Raw genomic sequence first — 16,407 nt, 5'->3', positions numbered from 1 at the left:
TCCATCGCACCAACTTTACTGCGTCAAGACTAGTTATTGTGAACTGTCACTGACTCTGGAAAAACATCTGGTGCCAGAGGTCCTAAAAATTGGCTTAATGAACAAAATATACTGTTGGTTTCCAACATTAGTTGCATTTATGGGTCAGGAGAAACTGAAATGTCTTCCCAAAAAATGTTACTTCCTCATCTTTTATTTCCTTCAATGTTTCTCTTTCTGGAAGAGTATAAAACTCTGCAGAGGCCAGATTGAATTTATTTAGTAAAACTGGAAATGTCAATGTAGAGTCTGAAGATATGCTGTGCCGCTTTTTTCTTTTTTTTTTTTTTTTTTTTTTTTGAAATATGGTTAAAAACATTTGTACTTATTTTACTATTCCATTGCAGTTTGATGGGTAATGCATTGAGCAGGTCTGTACACTAACTTGTCTGTTAGTGTACCACATTATACATAAAAAGTCAGAAATGTACATCAGTGAAGCTGGTGTTCTTTGCCATATCACATGATCTTATCAATAATGACTATGCGTTCATTGACACAGGTAAGAAAGCAGATTTTTTTCAGTCCCCCCCCCGTTGCCACCAAGTTTCAGTTGTCTAATATCCCATGATTGTCAGAGAAGCCCCATGTAGAATTCCCCCCCCTTCTTTTTCTCTCTTGTCCTGGAAGGAACTTGTGAGCATTTGCGACTATCTCCCTGCATGGCGATGGATCAACAAATGTATGTTTTCAGGCGGATCGCTTGGTCATATCTTTGTAGAGTGCAAAATGTGTGTCTAGAAGTGGGACAGAGGTCTCAATATGACAAATGCTTGTATTTGTTTAATAAAGGAGACCTGTGCTCTTGCGCTTTGCTCACATATGCTTTACCTTAACATACTCTGTGCTCTACAGCTTTGGCAAGCAGCTGGGGGGCAGGCGAGGCTGTGAATGCATCACACTAGAGCCATCAGAGATGATTGTGGTAAGTGGGACTTTTAATTCCAGTGCTGTTCTTCCCCTAAATCAAGGATTCTTAATTTGGGGTCCCCTTGGGGGTCTTTGGATTGATTTCATGGGTTCATTAAGCACAGGGTTGCTATGAAATATGCAAGTCTAGATAAGCTTAAAAGATATTTTTGTTTTACTGCTATATCTGACAGAAGTCTGTGTGAAGGTGGTGAAATTAATTCAATACAATATTTTCCCCAAACTCACTTAACATTTTTCTTGCAAAGGTCCTTAAGCTCTCCTCAAGATGTTCCTTCTTAAAGGGGTCTGTGGTGTAGTGAAGGTTGAGCCCCTGCACTAAAAGGAGGACACTGATGAGAACCACAGGCTTGGTAGCCACCATACTTTCCAGGAAGTGGAAAACTCTGGGCACCTGTGTGGGCACTTCATTCTGAGAAGGGTGTAAGACAAGGGAGTGGCCTGTGTAGCCTTGTTGAAATAGCGGCATTATGTAAGGCCATCTTATCGTTATCGCAAGTTGGTACTGTTTTGTTGAGGGAAGGGCTGGGTGAGGTTGCTAAGAAGATACCAGTTATTCTTTTGTTTTAGTAGTGTTTGTTATTTCTGGTTCCAAATAATAAATCCACTGTATTAAGTACACCGTAAGGGTATATAAACAATTCACATACATGAATGCTATGTTTTACAGTAGGGTTTTGTTATTTTTTTTTAACTTCTGTGACTCAAGTTCTCAGCTTCTTTGTCCCAGCTGTGTGCTTCATGCTCTGTGTCCAAAATAACCTCTGTATCTCTGTGACCCCCACATTAGACAGTTATTGATAATGAATTTATGAATGAAAGTATAACATTAAAAGGAAAGCTAGAAATGGCAATTTATTACAAATATTATAAGCTGTATTTGTGTTTCATGAATACATTTTAGTATCTATGGTGATAATTCTTGTCTGTAGACCAATCCACCCCCTTCCTCCGCATTTCAAATAATGGTAATTGTACCACCACACAATGATAATGGTAATTTCAGTTTCAACTCCTTTATTGGAGTGGGTGTATAGTTTAATTTCCAGTGTTATTTGCACTTCAAGCACTAACTTTTTTCATTGTCTGGGATTATGACTTAATTAATATTCAGGAATCTGAATTGCAGGCCCAGCAGGAAATTTTCTGCAGACTGGACACATTTTTTTGAAGCTGGAATTCACTTACAGTTGACGAAAGCACTTTGCTTCTCCTGCTCAAAGCCCCCTCACCCTGCACTGAATTGACCCTCTCCCAGTGGCATCTTTTCCTCTCCGATTCCCTCTTTGAGTGTTACTCTTTACCGCAGCAGTGGGCTCTTAGTTTTTTGAACACTTACTTGTGTTGTTGTCAGTATTCCTGCTGTATGTAGTAGCTGTTCTGAAAATCTTTTGACATGGTGATAAACATCAGCATGTAATGAATGTAGTGGTAATGGGCTTGCTCTTCATTCCAGAAGGTTGTTAGGTCATTTGCCATAAGGGGCCCTGCTGTGTGTACCCTTAAGCAAAGTAACCTCGGTCAGCTGGAATGGTGAACGGCTGTGGCAGTTCCCAATCCCTATATGCAGGCTTTGCAAATCAGCCTTTTATTTTTTTATATCATGTATTTATATTTGAGTGGTACTCTGCCAGGTGGCCATGGCAACACTTCATTTCCTTTAGAGCCCTTTTCCTGTCACTGGAACCCAGTTAACTGTAAAGATTGTAGGTCACAGACATTTCTGTACACCTAGGTACTCATGCATCACATATATTAGAAGTTAACGGAGTATATGTGTTGCCAAATATTTTGGGTTGTAACAGCCTTTAGCCTTGTATTCATCATTGTTCACTAATGATTTCTTAGATTTGGTGGGAAAAACTTGGTTTGAGTTTAGCATGACTGACAAGGAAGGACATTCCTTCTGACTTCTCATGTTTGCTAATTGTGTTTGTGTGTCTGTGTATATATATTTATTTATACAGAGTTAAGAGAGGCTTTGTCATTTCAACCATATACAATAGTACACAGTGAAATGAAACAACGTTCCTACAGGACCATGGTACTGCGTAAAACGGTTAGCGACACAGACTACACAAAGTGCACATGTGCATGGCTTGTGCAAACAGTACTAAACATTGCAAAAGTTACTGAAACAAGACAATTACTAAAAACAGGGCAATCATTCCAGTGTCAGTCCTGAGTATTGAGGACTCTGGCTTGGTGGAAGAAACTGTTTCACAGTCTGGCAGTGAGGGGCCCGAATGCTTCGCTACCTTTTGCCAGATGGCAGGAGGGTGAAGAGTTTGTGTGAGGGATGCGTGGGGTCATCCACAATGCTGGTTGCTTTGCGGATGCAGCTATATATAATAAATAAATATATAAGCTTCCTCAACTCTTTCTCCAGCCACCAATCATACAAAACAGTTTAGTGTGTTTACAAACATACAGCGGAGTTTGGGAATCGGTACTAATTTGCAGTTACAAGCCCTGGCACTTCTTGTGCCAAAGCTCCCATGCAATTTCCCCTCCTGTCTTGCTGTCGTTATTTCCTCCATATACAGCAAGACTTCCACCAACGTCTTTAAGTGGTTAGAATTTTTTTCATGTTCTATTTTAGAGACTAACTTTCTGTACTCTTACAGGCTGTGCTGTTCCACGCTGAAGTCGTTGAGATCTCTAGAAGATCAGATTTTAATATGTTCCTTTAAATAGATGAACAAAAGATGGTCACATCAGTATCGGAGTGTATAACCTGAGAATAGATTCTGTGGCTAGATTTTGTGTTTTTTCTCTAAGTGAATATTTGTGTATTCACAGCTTCCTGCAGGAAACGGTAGCCTCAGTGCTCACTCTTGTGTCGTACTCAGTGCTGATAGTAGGCAGCTCTCCTCATTTGAGTGAGGACCTGAAGAGGCAGGAAGAGCTTCCACTGGTTACTCTCCCACCCCTTATTGCGTTTTCATGCAGCCCCCATGAGTCTCCTCCGACTGCACCGTCTCTCCATGCTATGGAGGAATTGGATGTTTAACCAGGACCCCGAAAACCATGTGTTCCAGGTGGAGAATGCCAGTGAGGTCGAGGAGGGAGCACTGCAGCGCGACTTGCCCCTGCGTGGTTCTCGCCGCCGCTATCGAAAAGTCAACCCTTGGGGAGAGAGGGAGCTGATCACAGATGCCCAGGACTCCTCTGACCACCACACGGTAAGCAGCCTTATCTCGAGTGAGCTCACCAGCACCTTGTTCCTGGCAATTGTTCTGGGGTGTCCGTGATCGAAAACCTATTGTGACGCACCCTGGAGTTCAACAGAGCTGAGAAGAAAAGCTTGACACCACACGTCTTGAAGCAGAGCACGTGTAACCCAGAACTGGTGCAGTGAAGTTGCCAGTCAGCTCTACTTAAGTGTCTGAGAGCTTTAAGCATGTAGGATAAAAGTTAGAGGTCATCGTCGTCAAATGTTTTAAGTCGGTTTGAAAACTTTCTGAATGGAACTTTTATTGTTTTTCCCTATCGTAGTTGATGACCTGTAATGGTTTTTTCCTAACTTTTTGAGGCTGGTCCCATAAGTCCAGTGAAGTCCTTCACTTCAGGTGGTTTTTTTGGTTTCTAGATTGACTGACTTCAATACCTAATGTTGTCCTATAAGACACACATTCTTTGTCCTACTCTTTCACCACTATTATACCCTGTATTTGGTGTTTTATTTACACTGTTAATGTGGTGGCCACCATACTCTTGTGTTATTGAGGAAGGTGCAATACCAGTTGTAAAAAGCATTTTATCAGCATTCATTGCTGTACATTTTTACTCAAAACTAGTGTACAATGACAACTTAAATGTGAGGGTTTAGCTTATTCTAGATTTTTTTTTTTTTGTATTTCCTGCATTGTGGGGATGGCAACGATTTTAAGGTTTTAGCATTTTATTGCTCATAAATAGAAGTGGATCATGAAACATGTTTTATGTTCTGCTTTAAGGTGTGATGAGGATTTTTTTTAATGCTTTGTTTCAGTTGAGGTTGTTGTTGTTACATTCTTGTGTCCTGATAGTTTTCATGGCTGCAGTAGTAGAAGTTTTATATGTAAAGTACATATATTATGTCATGAACAGCTATTATAAATGTGCCCATATTTCACTGTCAGGGGGTGTTCCTCCTCCTGATATAATCAGTTTGCTTCAGTTACAGTTCCCAGTAATCGGTCTCTTACATATTTACACTATGACTTGGCTGTTGGTGGACGCCTGCTGTCCTGTTGCCCCCCCCCCCCCCCCCCCCCCGAAGTGACACACAATGTCTGTATTCCTGTTTTCATATTCCAAAAACGATGTCCTGAGACCTGTAGTGAAGTATCACCTGTAGAGATGAATTGCTTGATGACTAGTATCTTCCATGGAAATCAGCCTTTGTTAAATGAAAGGAGGTGAGCAGCATCTTTTGAGTTATTTTGTGCTCTGCACTGGTCTTGACTTTTTTTTTCCCCCCTTTTTCTTCCTTTCTTTCCCCTTCTCCAAACCTGATGTGGACCTACAGGATTATGCTGATGGCCAGGTAAGCTACTTCACTGAGAAATTTCATTGGGCAGCTGGTAGCATAGTGGTTAGAACTACAAAGGTCACAGGTTCAAATCCCACCTTCACCTGTAGTAGCCTTGAGCAAATTACTTTCCCTGAATTGCTCCAGTAAAATTACCCTGCTGTATAAATAGATAAGTAATTGTAAGATGTTTAACATTGTATGTTGTTTTGGAGTAAAGAATCCGCTCAATGAATAAATGTAAATGATCATTGACTTTGAATGATCAGTATACAGTGCCTGAAAGATCATTTCTTAGCTACTAGTAGAAAGAGGAGTGAACTCACTTGAACCAAAAGCAGTGCCCCTGGATTCTAAGACAGTAGCAAGAGAGTGTGTGAGACAACACACAGTCAGGGAGTCTGAAACTGGCAGTATAAGGCAGGACTGTGACAGTGTGGAAACCATTGGGCCTCACACAGTTTTAAAACAGACCCTTCCTGTATCAGTGACCAGACCTGAGGTTAATTACATCATGCAGATTTGACTACTTTGAGATGCCCTCTGGTGAAGTCAGAAGACTGAGCATATGGTCTGTATTCAGCGGCCCGCTTCTGACTGTAACGACGTCAGTTTTCATCTTTGTGGTCTGATGGCATGATGACACACAATGGTCTTTAGCAAAGTGCTCAAGGGTGTTGTTGGAACGCTTTCTTTTTTTGTGGCCTTACTGCATCCACCAATCTGTAATTGGCCATTCCAGATGCTCGCAGTTATTGTTTTGCTTTTTGCTGTGCATTGCTGGCGGAGGAGGAATTGTTTCACCCACTGTGTTGTATGTGGTCCCGTGCAAGATCTTAAGGGTTTCCATTTGTTTATTAGGCTGGCTACTTTCTATATGAAGCTTTTTTTTTTCTCCAATTTTTGATCCATTTATACAGCTTGGTAATTTTTACTGCTTCAATTAAGTACATTGATCAAGGATACTAAGTACTATGTTCATATTAGCTAGAGTGGTACTGTCTCACTGCTCTCCACTTTGAGTACTGATCATATTGAAGTCTTCATACCAATGTGTAATAATTGTTTTGACTTTTGATGCAAAGTACATTGATTTAAGGTTAAATGACAGACTTATGACTTCAGATGTTTTGTGCATGATGCCATTTCGTTGCAGTGAGTTTTCCTGTAATACAGCTGACATTTATATACAGTTATTCAGTATGAATTATTTATCTGGCTATACTGCGGTATAGGTAAACAAAGCATGCAATTATTGACTTTATAAACAAATGTTAGTTTTTTTTTTTAAACTTTGTGAAATGACCACTTCCCTGAAATATTTGTAAAATTCTCAGTATGCAGCGTACTAAGCTGTGGCACAGTATAAGACTAGAACAGCAAATGTATCAGTCCACTGGTACCTGGATAAGCAGTCAAAAGATAAAGGGTTTTTAAACTCCACATATAACATTGTGAATGTAGCTGTTTATACTACCTTGCAATGGCTGCGTGCTGACAGTCACTTTATTGAAATGCAGTGTTCCTTTATAAAGTGTAACGGCCAACTTTGTCAGCTGCTAAAAATAAACGTTTCAGCAGCAATGAAACAAGTTAGTGAAGCTACCAGATGGTGTAGCAAGACAAAGTAGTAGCAGAAGTGCAGGGTCAGTTCTAAAATACTGCATTCGCTGACTGTGCCTAGATGGATAACTTAAAACGAGCAAGATTTGCATACGGAAGACAAGAGATGATGTGGTCCAGCAAATTGCTGTACTACTTAAAATTACGCATAGGGAGGATATCAGCTTGTTTAGACTGAGGGACCTTCAGTTACGTTCAAATTTGACACCCAAGTGATTTTTAGCCGTATCTCTTAAAATTCCAAGCACAAAAGCAACTCAATTGTTTGTGACCAAAATGAACTTATCTTTGTCAGGGTTGTGGTAGTCTGGAGCCTATTCCAGAATCACTGAGCACTACGCTAGGTGGGGTATGCCCTGGATAGGACGCTAGTCCATTGCAAGGTAGTTTCATGCATTCATTGTCCAATTTGTTGTCAGTTTTTCACCTGAAAAGCAACTGGAAGGCACCTACATCTGAATAGCCCAAGCGCTGTGGTGCAGCAGCGCTACCTGCTTACACCACTGTGGCATCTCAATGTTTCTGCATCTTTTTAAATGACCCCCACTCTTCAGCTGTAAATTTCTGTAATTCTTACATTTACATTTATTCATTTAGCTGACGCTTTTCTCCAAAGCGACGTGCAATGTTAAGGTTACAATTATTTACCCAATTCTTCAATGTTACAGCAAATTGATGACTGTTCTTTCAGACATCAGTCTGTGTGCTCGTCACAATTTACTTTTCAGCCTGCACTCGAACTTCTGCTTTGTGCAGCTCCAGAGATCTTCCTATAGCATAAAGTAACAGTGTAGTGTAATTGGCTCATGAGGGCAAGTAAGGCTGTCGTCACTAAACGGGAAGTCTGACTAAAGAACAGTTTGAGACACCAATGCTGAATTCCCAGTGGCGTTACTCTGAAGGACTGGTGTTCTCTCCTTACTTTGCTTGTGGGTGGGCAGTTTTTTTTTTTTTTTTTTTTTTTTTTTTTTTTTTTTTTTGCGCTGCAGTAGACGACATGACGGAAAGGGTTGCTAGTCAGTCTGCGGTACGGCTTTTCCTGTCGGTCTGCAAGACGTCTGCTTTACTGACTGCAAGGAAGGATGAGCAGTAATGTAACCAGTAGTATGTTTATACTGACAGAGGCGGTTGAACAAAAGCTTTCCGTTTGTCATTTGCATGCAGCAGAGCTGCACTGGTTTGACATCAGCATTAAGAACCTTTTTGGAGTTTTGCTAAGTTGGTGTTTCTGAAGAATTTGTGTGTGTGTTCTCTTGACCCCCCCCCCCCCCCCCCGGAGTACTTCACCATCCTGACAATGATGTTTCAGAATCAAATTCATATTTTTTTTCTATGCTGCGTTGTGTTTAAAGGGCTAGCATTCTGCTTATGATTTTCTATCTCTATGTAGGCTTTTATTTTTACGTTTGCCTCATCCCGACTGTAACTGACATCATCTTTCCACCTGACTGCGGGACAGAGCGATCATATCAGATTCTGCCGATGTGTCATGCACAGCTCACCTCAGGCACGTTATCACCACGAAGATGTAATGTTAAATTTTATTTATTTATTTATTTTATTTTTTTTTTTGCAGTGTTAATTTCCACTTGCGTAAAAGGAGAAAGCATTGCTCTTCAGTAAAACGTAGGTGGGGGTGGAGAAGTGGCGAGGTGAGGATGCAATATCCCTAAGAGGGGATGTCACCAGAAGGCTTTCCTCACGCTCCACAGTCATTTCCGAAGCATGCAAGAATTATGAGCAAGGCGATTTCACTTTGACTGGGGTCACTGGATGTCACAGACGGAACTTGAGAGAAGTGACCATCTGTGAGGCTTTGACAAAGAAGGACCAAGATGCATCACAGTATTTGTCTAAGGCTTCAGTTTTGGGACCCTTTCTGAGCACTGTCCCCAGTACTGTGATTGCTGCTAATTTCAGGTGCTGACATCACTGAGCTAAGATGACCTCCTTGCTACCAAGGAGGGGCCCACGTTTCCAGCCCAATTAGCACCGCTATTCTCGCAGACGTAGTCTCTGTGCTTTTCACAAAGCTTTTGGGAGCACCTGCGCAGTACTCAGCCCCCTTCCCTCAACCTTACTCCACCCAGAGCCCAGTCCAGTTCCTGAAGGCTTCTGAGGAAATGGGCATTGAGGCCCTGGTGGAAAACACCAGAATTCCCATGACAGGGGGACCAGCTGCACAGCTCAACCCCTAAGCACTGGCGGTGGACTAACATGGATCTAATGAGGCGTGTGAAGGAGCTCAGCAGCCAATGAAAGTGTGAAGGGGCCTTTCCTGGTGGCCCCTCTGGGACCGTGTCCAGTTACCTTGAGTTTTGGTTTCAAACAGTTAAATTCTCCTCCAGTTTGTTCTCAACACCATAACATGCTGTGAGAAAAGCCATTGTGTGTCTAGCTGCAGTGCAGTGTACTTAGAGTGCACTTTGCAGTTTACGCTGTTTAAAGAACTTAGTTATTTGGGTCAGAGGTCCCCACACAAATTAGCATAGTTGACAAACTGCCACACACGCGCACACCAGTGTTCCCATGTGTGGTGTTTGTCACTCAATGTGACATGGTGTGTGGGGCCACAATGGACTCTGCCCCCTTTCCTCCTCCCACGGAGACAATGAGCTGTACTGGAGACTCCCCCAGCAGCCCCCATCCCCCCCAAGCCTCAGTAGCTGCTGTTTCAGGGGCTGTGTTACAGGAAACAGATGTCTTACAAGCTGGGTGAGAGCGCACACTTGTTGTACCAAGTGAACTGTCCTTAAGCATAACAGTTGCTGTGCAATAAGAAAGGGAACCATTTTTTCCCCAAAGCCGTTGCTGAAGTCAGGACATGAGCAGTTACAGTTGAAGACCCAGTTCGAGCACAAAACTCAGCCCTTGAACACGAGTGCATCTCATCGACCCCGCTTATCTGCGAGACACGTCTTTACCCAGGAGGCCCTGGGGTTTTGGTTTCCGCAGTGAGCTGCAGACGAAGCGTGCACTGAGGATGCGCTTCCTCCCTGTCTGCAGGAACGTTGCACGCTACGTGTGGGGGCCGGGAGGGAGCCAAAGATCTTCTGTGGGGGTGGGGGCTGGTCTTGTTTCCACAGCAGAGAAGTGGACAGTGTCAGTGGTGTCAAGCCTTGCCAGAAGAAGCAGTGTTTGAGGAGCCTCTAGGTGTTGGTTCTGAACTGACAGACAGATGGAACTCTGTTTTGTGAACATACACACGTGCCACTGTCTTGCTGTGCTTGCAGCAGGCCTTGCTCTCGCTTCTGGCGGTCTTTAAAGGACAGACCAGAGAACCCTCTTTCTAGAGGCAAGTGCACGCTCGCTGCAAGTTGGTCCACCAATTGAAACGTCATTTTATTTGGGGTGCTGGTGAGGATGGGTCCTCATCGCACAGGCCCTCAGTGGAAAGTGTCTTGTGGAGCAGGAGGTCTGGTTCCTACGGTTCTTTCTTACAGACAAGCTTCTGTGGAGAGCTCCATGTGTCAGCCTCCAGTTCCTGCTTGCAGAAGGGATGATGTCATCCTCCTCCGTCCAGGGCGTAGAAAGGGAAATGGAATTGAGCTTCTCTTAGTGCTCCTGTGCCGAGTTTGGATGGAGGAACAAATCATCCGGGAACTCCAACTCTAACATGTTCTGGTGAAGGATCACGAGGTTATAAGTACGTTCGGCTTCAGTACTGGCAAACAATCCTTTTTTTGGGGGTGTAGGGGGGGTGTAAATGTTTAATGTGTTTGTAAGTAGGGCTGTATGGTTGTCTAAGACATATGCTGCTGCTCTGAAATTACCACTCCTTGGTTCATGGGCTCGTTTAAGTGTTCTATAGTTTAAGAAGTCCGATGCAAGATGATAGTGTTGGAATAATTCAGATGCTGTTCAGCACTGTGCAGTCACTGCGGTGCGAGAAGAGAATATATTTGCATATTTACAGTGCATAATGTTTGCTACCAGTTTTGCTGTCTGCCACTTCTGTTTGTGTATCTGTGATTTATGGCGTTATAGTTGTTTACGCCATTCCCCCTACCCTGTGTGCATGGAGAAGGGTATGTGTGGTGCCCGATCAATAAAGCCGCTCCGTCTGCTCTCCGTTCCTAGCAGACATCCAATCGGTCTATCGCAGTGTCCCCAGCCCCCGTCCGCTTGCTCACTTGTCTGCCTGCTCGCTTCCCCTGCGCAGGTGATGTCATCCTCTTTCTCCTCTATTCTCCTCCCCCTTCCCTCCTTATTAGATATTCCACCTCATAGCAGAGCATCCAATCGATGGGAGGTTCTCCTGGGGCTGGGGGGCTATGGGCTGAGGGTGGTTAGCATGTGCAGCAGGAATTGGGGACAGGAGTGGCAAGTCTGCCCTCGGTGACAGACGGGAGCTTGTGTGCACTGTCATAGACAGCAGGCAGGCTACGGGATGCAGTGAGACGGGGCTCCTGCTGAACTCTCTCGTTCTCTTTGTCAGCCTGTCTCTCCCTCCCCCCCAGCCTCTCTCCCCTCTCCCCCCTCTGCCTCTGTATCAGGGCTCATGGATTGGATCAGGAGTCTATCTCTTCGGAGATGATCTAGGGAGGCATTCTGCCTGCTACGTGCTGCAAACTGATGAGCAGGACTCATTTTACAGCAAGGGCTTTTCCTGGCTCCACTTCCACTGCATAACTGAACTTTAACAACTTTGAAATCCTACTAGACTAATAGGTGGCAGCTGTCCCTTTTTGGATTTTTTACTAGGTGTTTTTATTGCATGAATGGAAGACATTATTGAATATTCTGGGACTCTAGCTTATACGCTGTTCGTTGTCATTCATCTGACCTTTCATCTCCGTGATTGACAAACGGGCACCGTTTGAAACCAAACGCGATCTCTCGGCGGTTTTGGATGACATTGGTTTGGACTTTCCAACAAGCGCAAGCTCTTCAATTTGTTGCATCTCAAGGAGAGAAACTCTACGTGGCATTTGCTTATTTCTCCCATTCAGGGGAAGGAAACTTTCCCTTTCTCCTGGGGAAATGGCATTCCTAGTCCGTTGCTATGCCAACTGCTTGCAGCCGTGGTCCTCCAAAGTAAGTGATGCTGTGATTCCCATTTTTTCCAGTGCATTTAGGTCTGGATTCTGTGGTGTGTTTGTGTGTGAGATGGTCAGTATCTGCACAAAATTTATCTCTGCCTCAAAGTAATTTTTTTCACTGCAGTATTTTTTTTGGTACGTTATCGTTTACCACTCAGTTTGTCTTCAACACCTGCAGATTTGTCCGTTTGCTTAATAGTATTAGGGATTTTAATGTCTTCTGTGGAACAAAGTTGTGTGAACTTACAGATGGTGTGGGGATAATAGTGGTGCACAGCTGGATGACCAAGGGATATGAACAATGTGTGTGTGAATATGTATGACTGTGACACTGTGTCTGAGGCAGTGTCATCTCATTGGGGCCATGTGCTAGATAGCTAAAGCGGCCTGTCTGCATTTTGGTGCCAGGGCTGCCTTTTGCTGACCTCCTGCCACCTCCCCAGTGGGTTGTTTGGTCTCCATATCCCCTACTAATTTAAGTAGGCGAATGGTAATAGGATGGCAGCTGAGGCTCCAGGACCACCCCATAGAGGTAATTCACCCTCCTCTTCACTTTCACTCCATGTCCCTGGAGTGCTGTTTAGTGCCTGCGCTCCCACCCACCCCTTCTCTGATGTCACAGCATCTTCCTACTTCCTACACTTTGCCGGTAGCTCACTTTTCGGTCTGAACATGCTCTTTGGAGATGCACACTCCCCGGATTTCTTAATTTTTCTCATATTAAGCCTGACATAGCTTGTAAAATTATTTGGTTGCTGTGGGGACTGATGTCTGTGATACACAATGTTTGTTTGAATTGCTCCAGTTAATAGAGCTTAATGAGTTAAGTAATAATGTGGTAAATCATTACCATGTTCTCTAACCTCTGTGCCAAGGGTAAATCTGTCATACCTTTAGTTGCGGATGGTTTTTGAAGAAACGATGAAATTAAACCCTGAAATACTTTATTTTACAGTCTTCTAGCAATATTTTTCGGACAGTAAGGTGCAGTGAAGTTTTATGTAAACTGAAGTGTTGGTTTGGGTCATGGGAGGAGTCTTACTATAATACTGCAGAGCACTTTGCTCAAACTGTATTTCTCCACAACCTGTCTGATTCACGGTGTACATTACCTTATATCCTGAGCATCTGAGAGAGGCTCCGGACCACCACTACTCTGCACTAGACAGACATTTGAACAAAAATAAAAAAAAAAAATGCATAACTGTAAAACTTAGTTTACTTAATAAAGCTTAGTTGCTTCAGATAAAAGCATCAGCAAAAGTAAAATGTGGTGGTAGTACTCTACTAAGACTAACATCAAGTCACATTCTTTTAAGTTATTCATTAGTACATTAATTCCTTAATCTGTGGATAACTAGACTTGTGCTAAATTTAATTGGTCATGGAAGAATAGATCACCAAAAATAAATGAAATAAAGCACAGTCTGTGTAGGCTACAGTATTAGCAAGACTGTGATAACTTATCAACGAATTCGGAGCTACGTTTATGTCATGGATACAATTGATTTATAGGTACCGGGGGTTTGGAACTTCACTGTCTGCAGGCTCCTGATGTACAGTATGATACTTCTGCCTTCCATGATTAATTAGCCCCATCATTTTGATACTTTGGTATAATTTACTGCTGCCTTACTGTTGTTCTGATATCTAGGGGTTAATCGCTGTATGTGGCCAACTGGTAAGACTTGGACTGTTTGAGGGCCTGGTATTCTCTCTCTCTCTCACTCACACACACACTCAGAGCAACTGAAACTGCTTGTCCCAAGCGGGGTCGCGGCGAGCCAGAGCCTAACTGGGCAACATAGGGCGTAAGCCTGGAGGCAGAGGGGACACACCCAGGATGGGATGCCAGTCCGTTGCAAGGCACCCCAAACGGGACTCGAACCCCACACCTGCCAGAGAACAGGTGCAGGCTAAGCCCGCTGCACCACTGCGCCTCCCGACTGGTATTCAGATAAGTAATTTATTTTTGTTGGCATTTTTTACATGTTGCACATTGAAGTGTAGTATCAAGTGTTTACATTGAGGCGTCAGGTGTCATATGCTGGTTTGTAGGTCTAAATCTGTGGTACTTAACATTGAATAATGGTAGTGAAAATGCTTATCCAGTTGCATGCTGTTACTTTGTGCCCTGCAGGTCACTCTTACCTCTCTTATTTCCCATTTATTTTCTGGTACTCAGCCACTTGGCAAATCTGCAAACTTCCTGTCTGGATTATTAATGTCCATTGGTGCCCCTTAGCATTACTTTTTCTCGGGGAAAATGTCTGCTTTGATAAGCAGCCTTGCTTTTTATGTGAAGCTGTTGACCACAGTGGGAGCGGAATGCGTGAGAGATGTAGTTTGGTTGGGTCCTTCAGGTACACAGCATCCTGTCTTGTTGCCTCAGCAATCGATGGCATTGCAGAACTTTTCTATAATCGGTGCCCTGGCCGACGGCCCTCCTGAATAATCCCATGGCTGCTGGTGACCGGCAGCTGCAGTAGCAATGGCGGGTTTGCAGTTGGGGACAGAAGCAACATTTAGTTTGATACCCTGAGATAGCAGGATCAGCAGTAGATGGACTTCTGGCTTCTAAAGATTTCTGACTTGAAAGGTACTGATTTTTGTCCTGGGGGGACTCTTCTGTAGCACTGTCAAGAAAAGTTTACCTAGTATTACTAAAGTATAATTTTCAGGTGTATAATGGATAAAACATTTATTATTTCCAGATAAATGTGCTGGTTAAGTAGTGAAACACTGCTGAACGATATGGAGCAGGACAAAAGCAGGATTACTTTGACATTATGACAGCTCTGGAACAGTGCTGATACGAAACAAAGGCATCCAAAGTACCTCTGCAGTGGAGCAGTTTGTGTTGACTGTAGAGAGGCTGTGGCCTTGAGTGGGAGCAAAATTTTTAATGCAAAACTTGTTTTATTTCTGATATGTTGGAAGGTAATTAGGGTTCAGCTGCTTCCCTGGTGTGTGCAGTGTTAAATATAGTAAATGAAGTGAAAATTCCCATGACTTCTATTCAGATAAACATTTACATTTATTCATTTAGCTGCTGCTTTTCTCTAGATGAACTTGTAATGCTAAGCTACTTATTTACCCATTTATACAACTGGGTAATTTTACTGGAGCAATTTAGGGTAAGTACCTTGTTCAAGGGTACTAAAGCTAGGGGTGGAATTTGAACCTGTAACCTTTGGGTGCAAAGGCAGCAGCTCTATCCACTACGCTACCACCTGTCCCTGATGATTCTACTGTGTTAATACAGCAATCAATTGTAATTCATTCAGATAGAATGAGCAACATGTGGTGGTGTCCCCCAACTGCTTCCTTAGAAGAATCTCAGCTATTTTTGCAGAAAATAAGTGAGGAAGCACGCGATGGCCTAATGTGTGATGTATTGATTGCGATCACCTTTGCTTCCTGTTGAGATGACACCTTACACGTCCTCAGATGCAGTGGCCAGGAGCTCTTGGGGTACAATATTGAGATGTTAAAGGGGCGGGGGAATTCTGCATTGCATTAATTTTCTATTGTTGCTCCAGGCGTCACAGTGGCTGTGCTAAGAGGTCTGGCACAATTAAATGCTTCAAAAGAGATGCATTAATTGTTTATCCCCAATGGCACAGAACTTGTTTTAAACACAGGTTATTTTGTAGGCTATTATGTGCATGTAGGCATATGGCCTCACACTGTATACATACATATATGGGGTTGTGGTGGTGCAATGGGTTGGACCACAGTCCTGCTCTCCAGTGGGTCTGGGGTTCGAGTCCCGCTTGGGGTGCCTTGTGGTGGACTGGCGTCCTGTCCTGGGTGTGTCCCCTCCGCATCTGGCCTTACGCCCTGTGTTGCCGGGTTAGGCTCCGGCTCCCCTCGACCCCGTATGAGACGAGCAGTTTCAGGTGTCTGTCTGTCTGTCTGTCTGTATATACACACACACACAGTACCTTTATTTTGGTGCTTGTGAGTCTCATTCATTTGAGAGTAGGGTCTGGCTTGGTAAAAATGTCACTTGAACTAGAATAAAACTGCAATAAAAAAATAACATGTTGGTTAAAATCCTTTTAAACAGTAATGACTTTGTGTGAATTTCAAAAAGTGATCAAATGTGAATATCCTGACTGTTTCCACCTACAACAGTGTCCTACCTCCAGTCGTTCCAACATAAGACATTTTCTAAACTCTGTGTGAATCCCTTTGTCATATGCAGTGCAATGTTCAGCAAGCCCATCTTCCTTATAAGCCAGAGTTGTTTTT

The 16,407-nt window shown here is 43.3% G+C and overlaps 1 protein-coding gene across 3 annotated transcripts in view; it reads left to right on the top strand.

Annotated features, from left to right (window-relative positions):
• The window catches only part of LOC108934339 (rap guanine nucleotide exchange factor 6-like), a 79,174-nt gene that overhangs the window by 22,294 nt on the left and 40,473 nt on the right, over positions 1-16,407 (top strand). For all 3 annotated transcript variants that reach the window (XM_018751982.2, XM_018751983.2, XM_018751980.2), the window contains exons 5-7: positions 895-964; positions 4,011-4,154; positions 5,483-5,500. In XM_018751982.2, coding sequence (XP_018607498.1) covers positions 895-964; positions 4,011-4,154; positions 5,483-5,500 — 232 coding nt within the window. The remainder of the gene's footprint in view (positions 1-894; positions 965-4,010; positions 4,155-5,482; positions 5,501-16,407) is intronic.

Source organism: Scleropages formosus, chromosome 4, assembly GCF_900964775.1.
Source record: "Scleropages formosus chromosome 4, fSclFor1.1, whole genome shotgun sequence".
NCBI classification, from domain to species: Eukaryota; Metazoa; Chordata; class Actinopteri; order Osteoglossiformes; family Osteoglossidae; genus Scleropages; species Scleropages formosus.
This window is presented reverse-complemented; position numbering and strand designations above follow the sequence as displayed.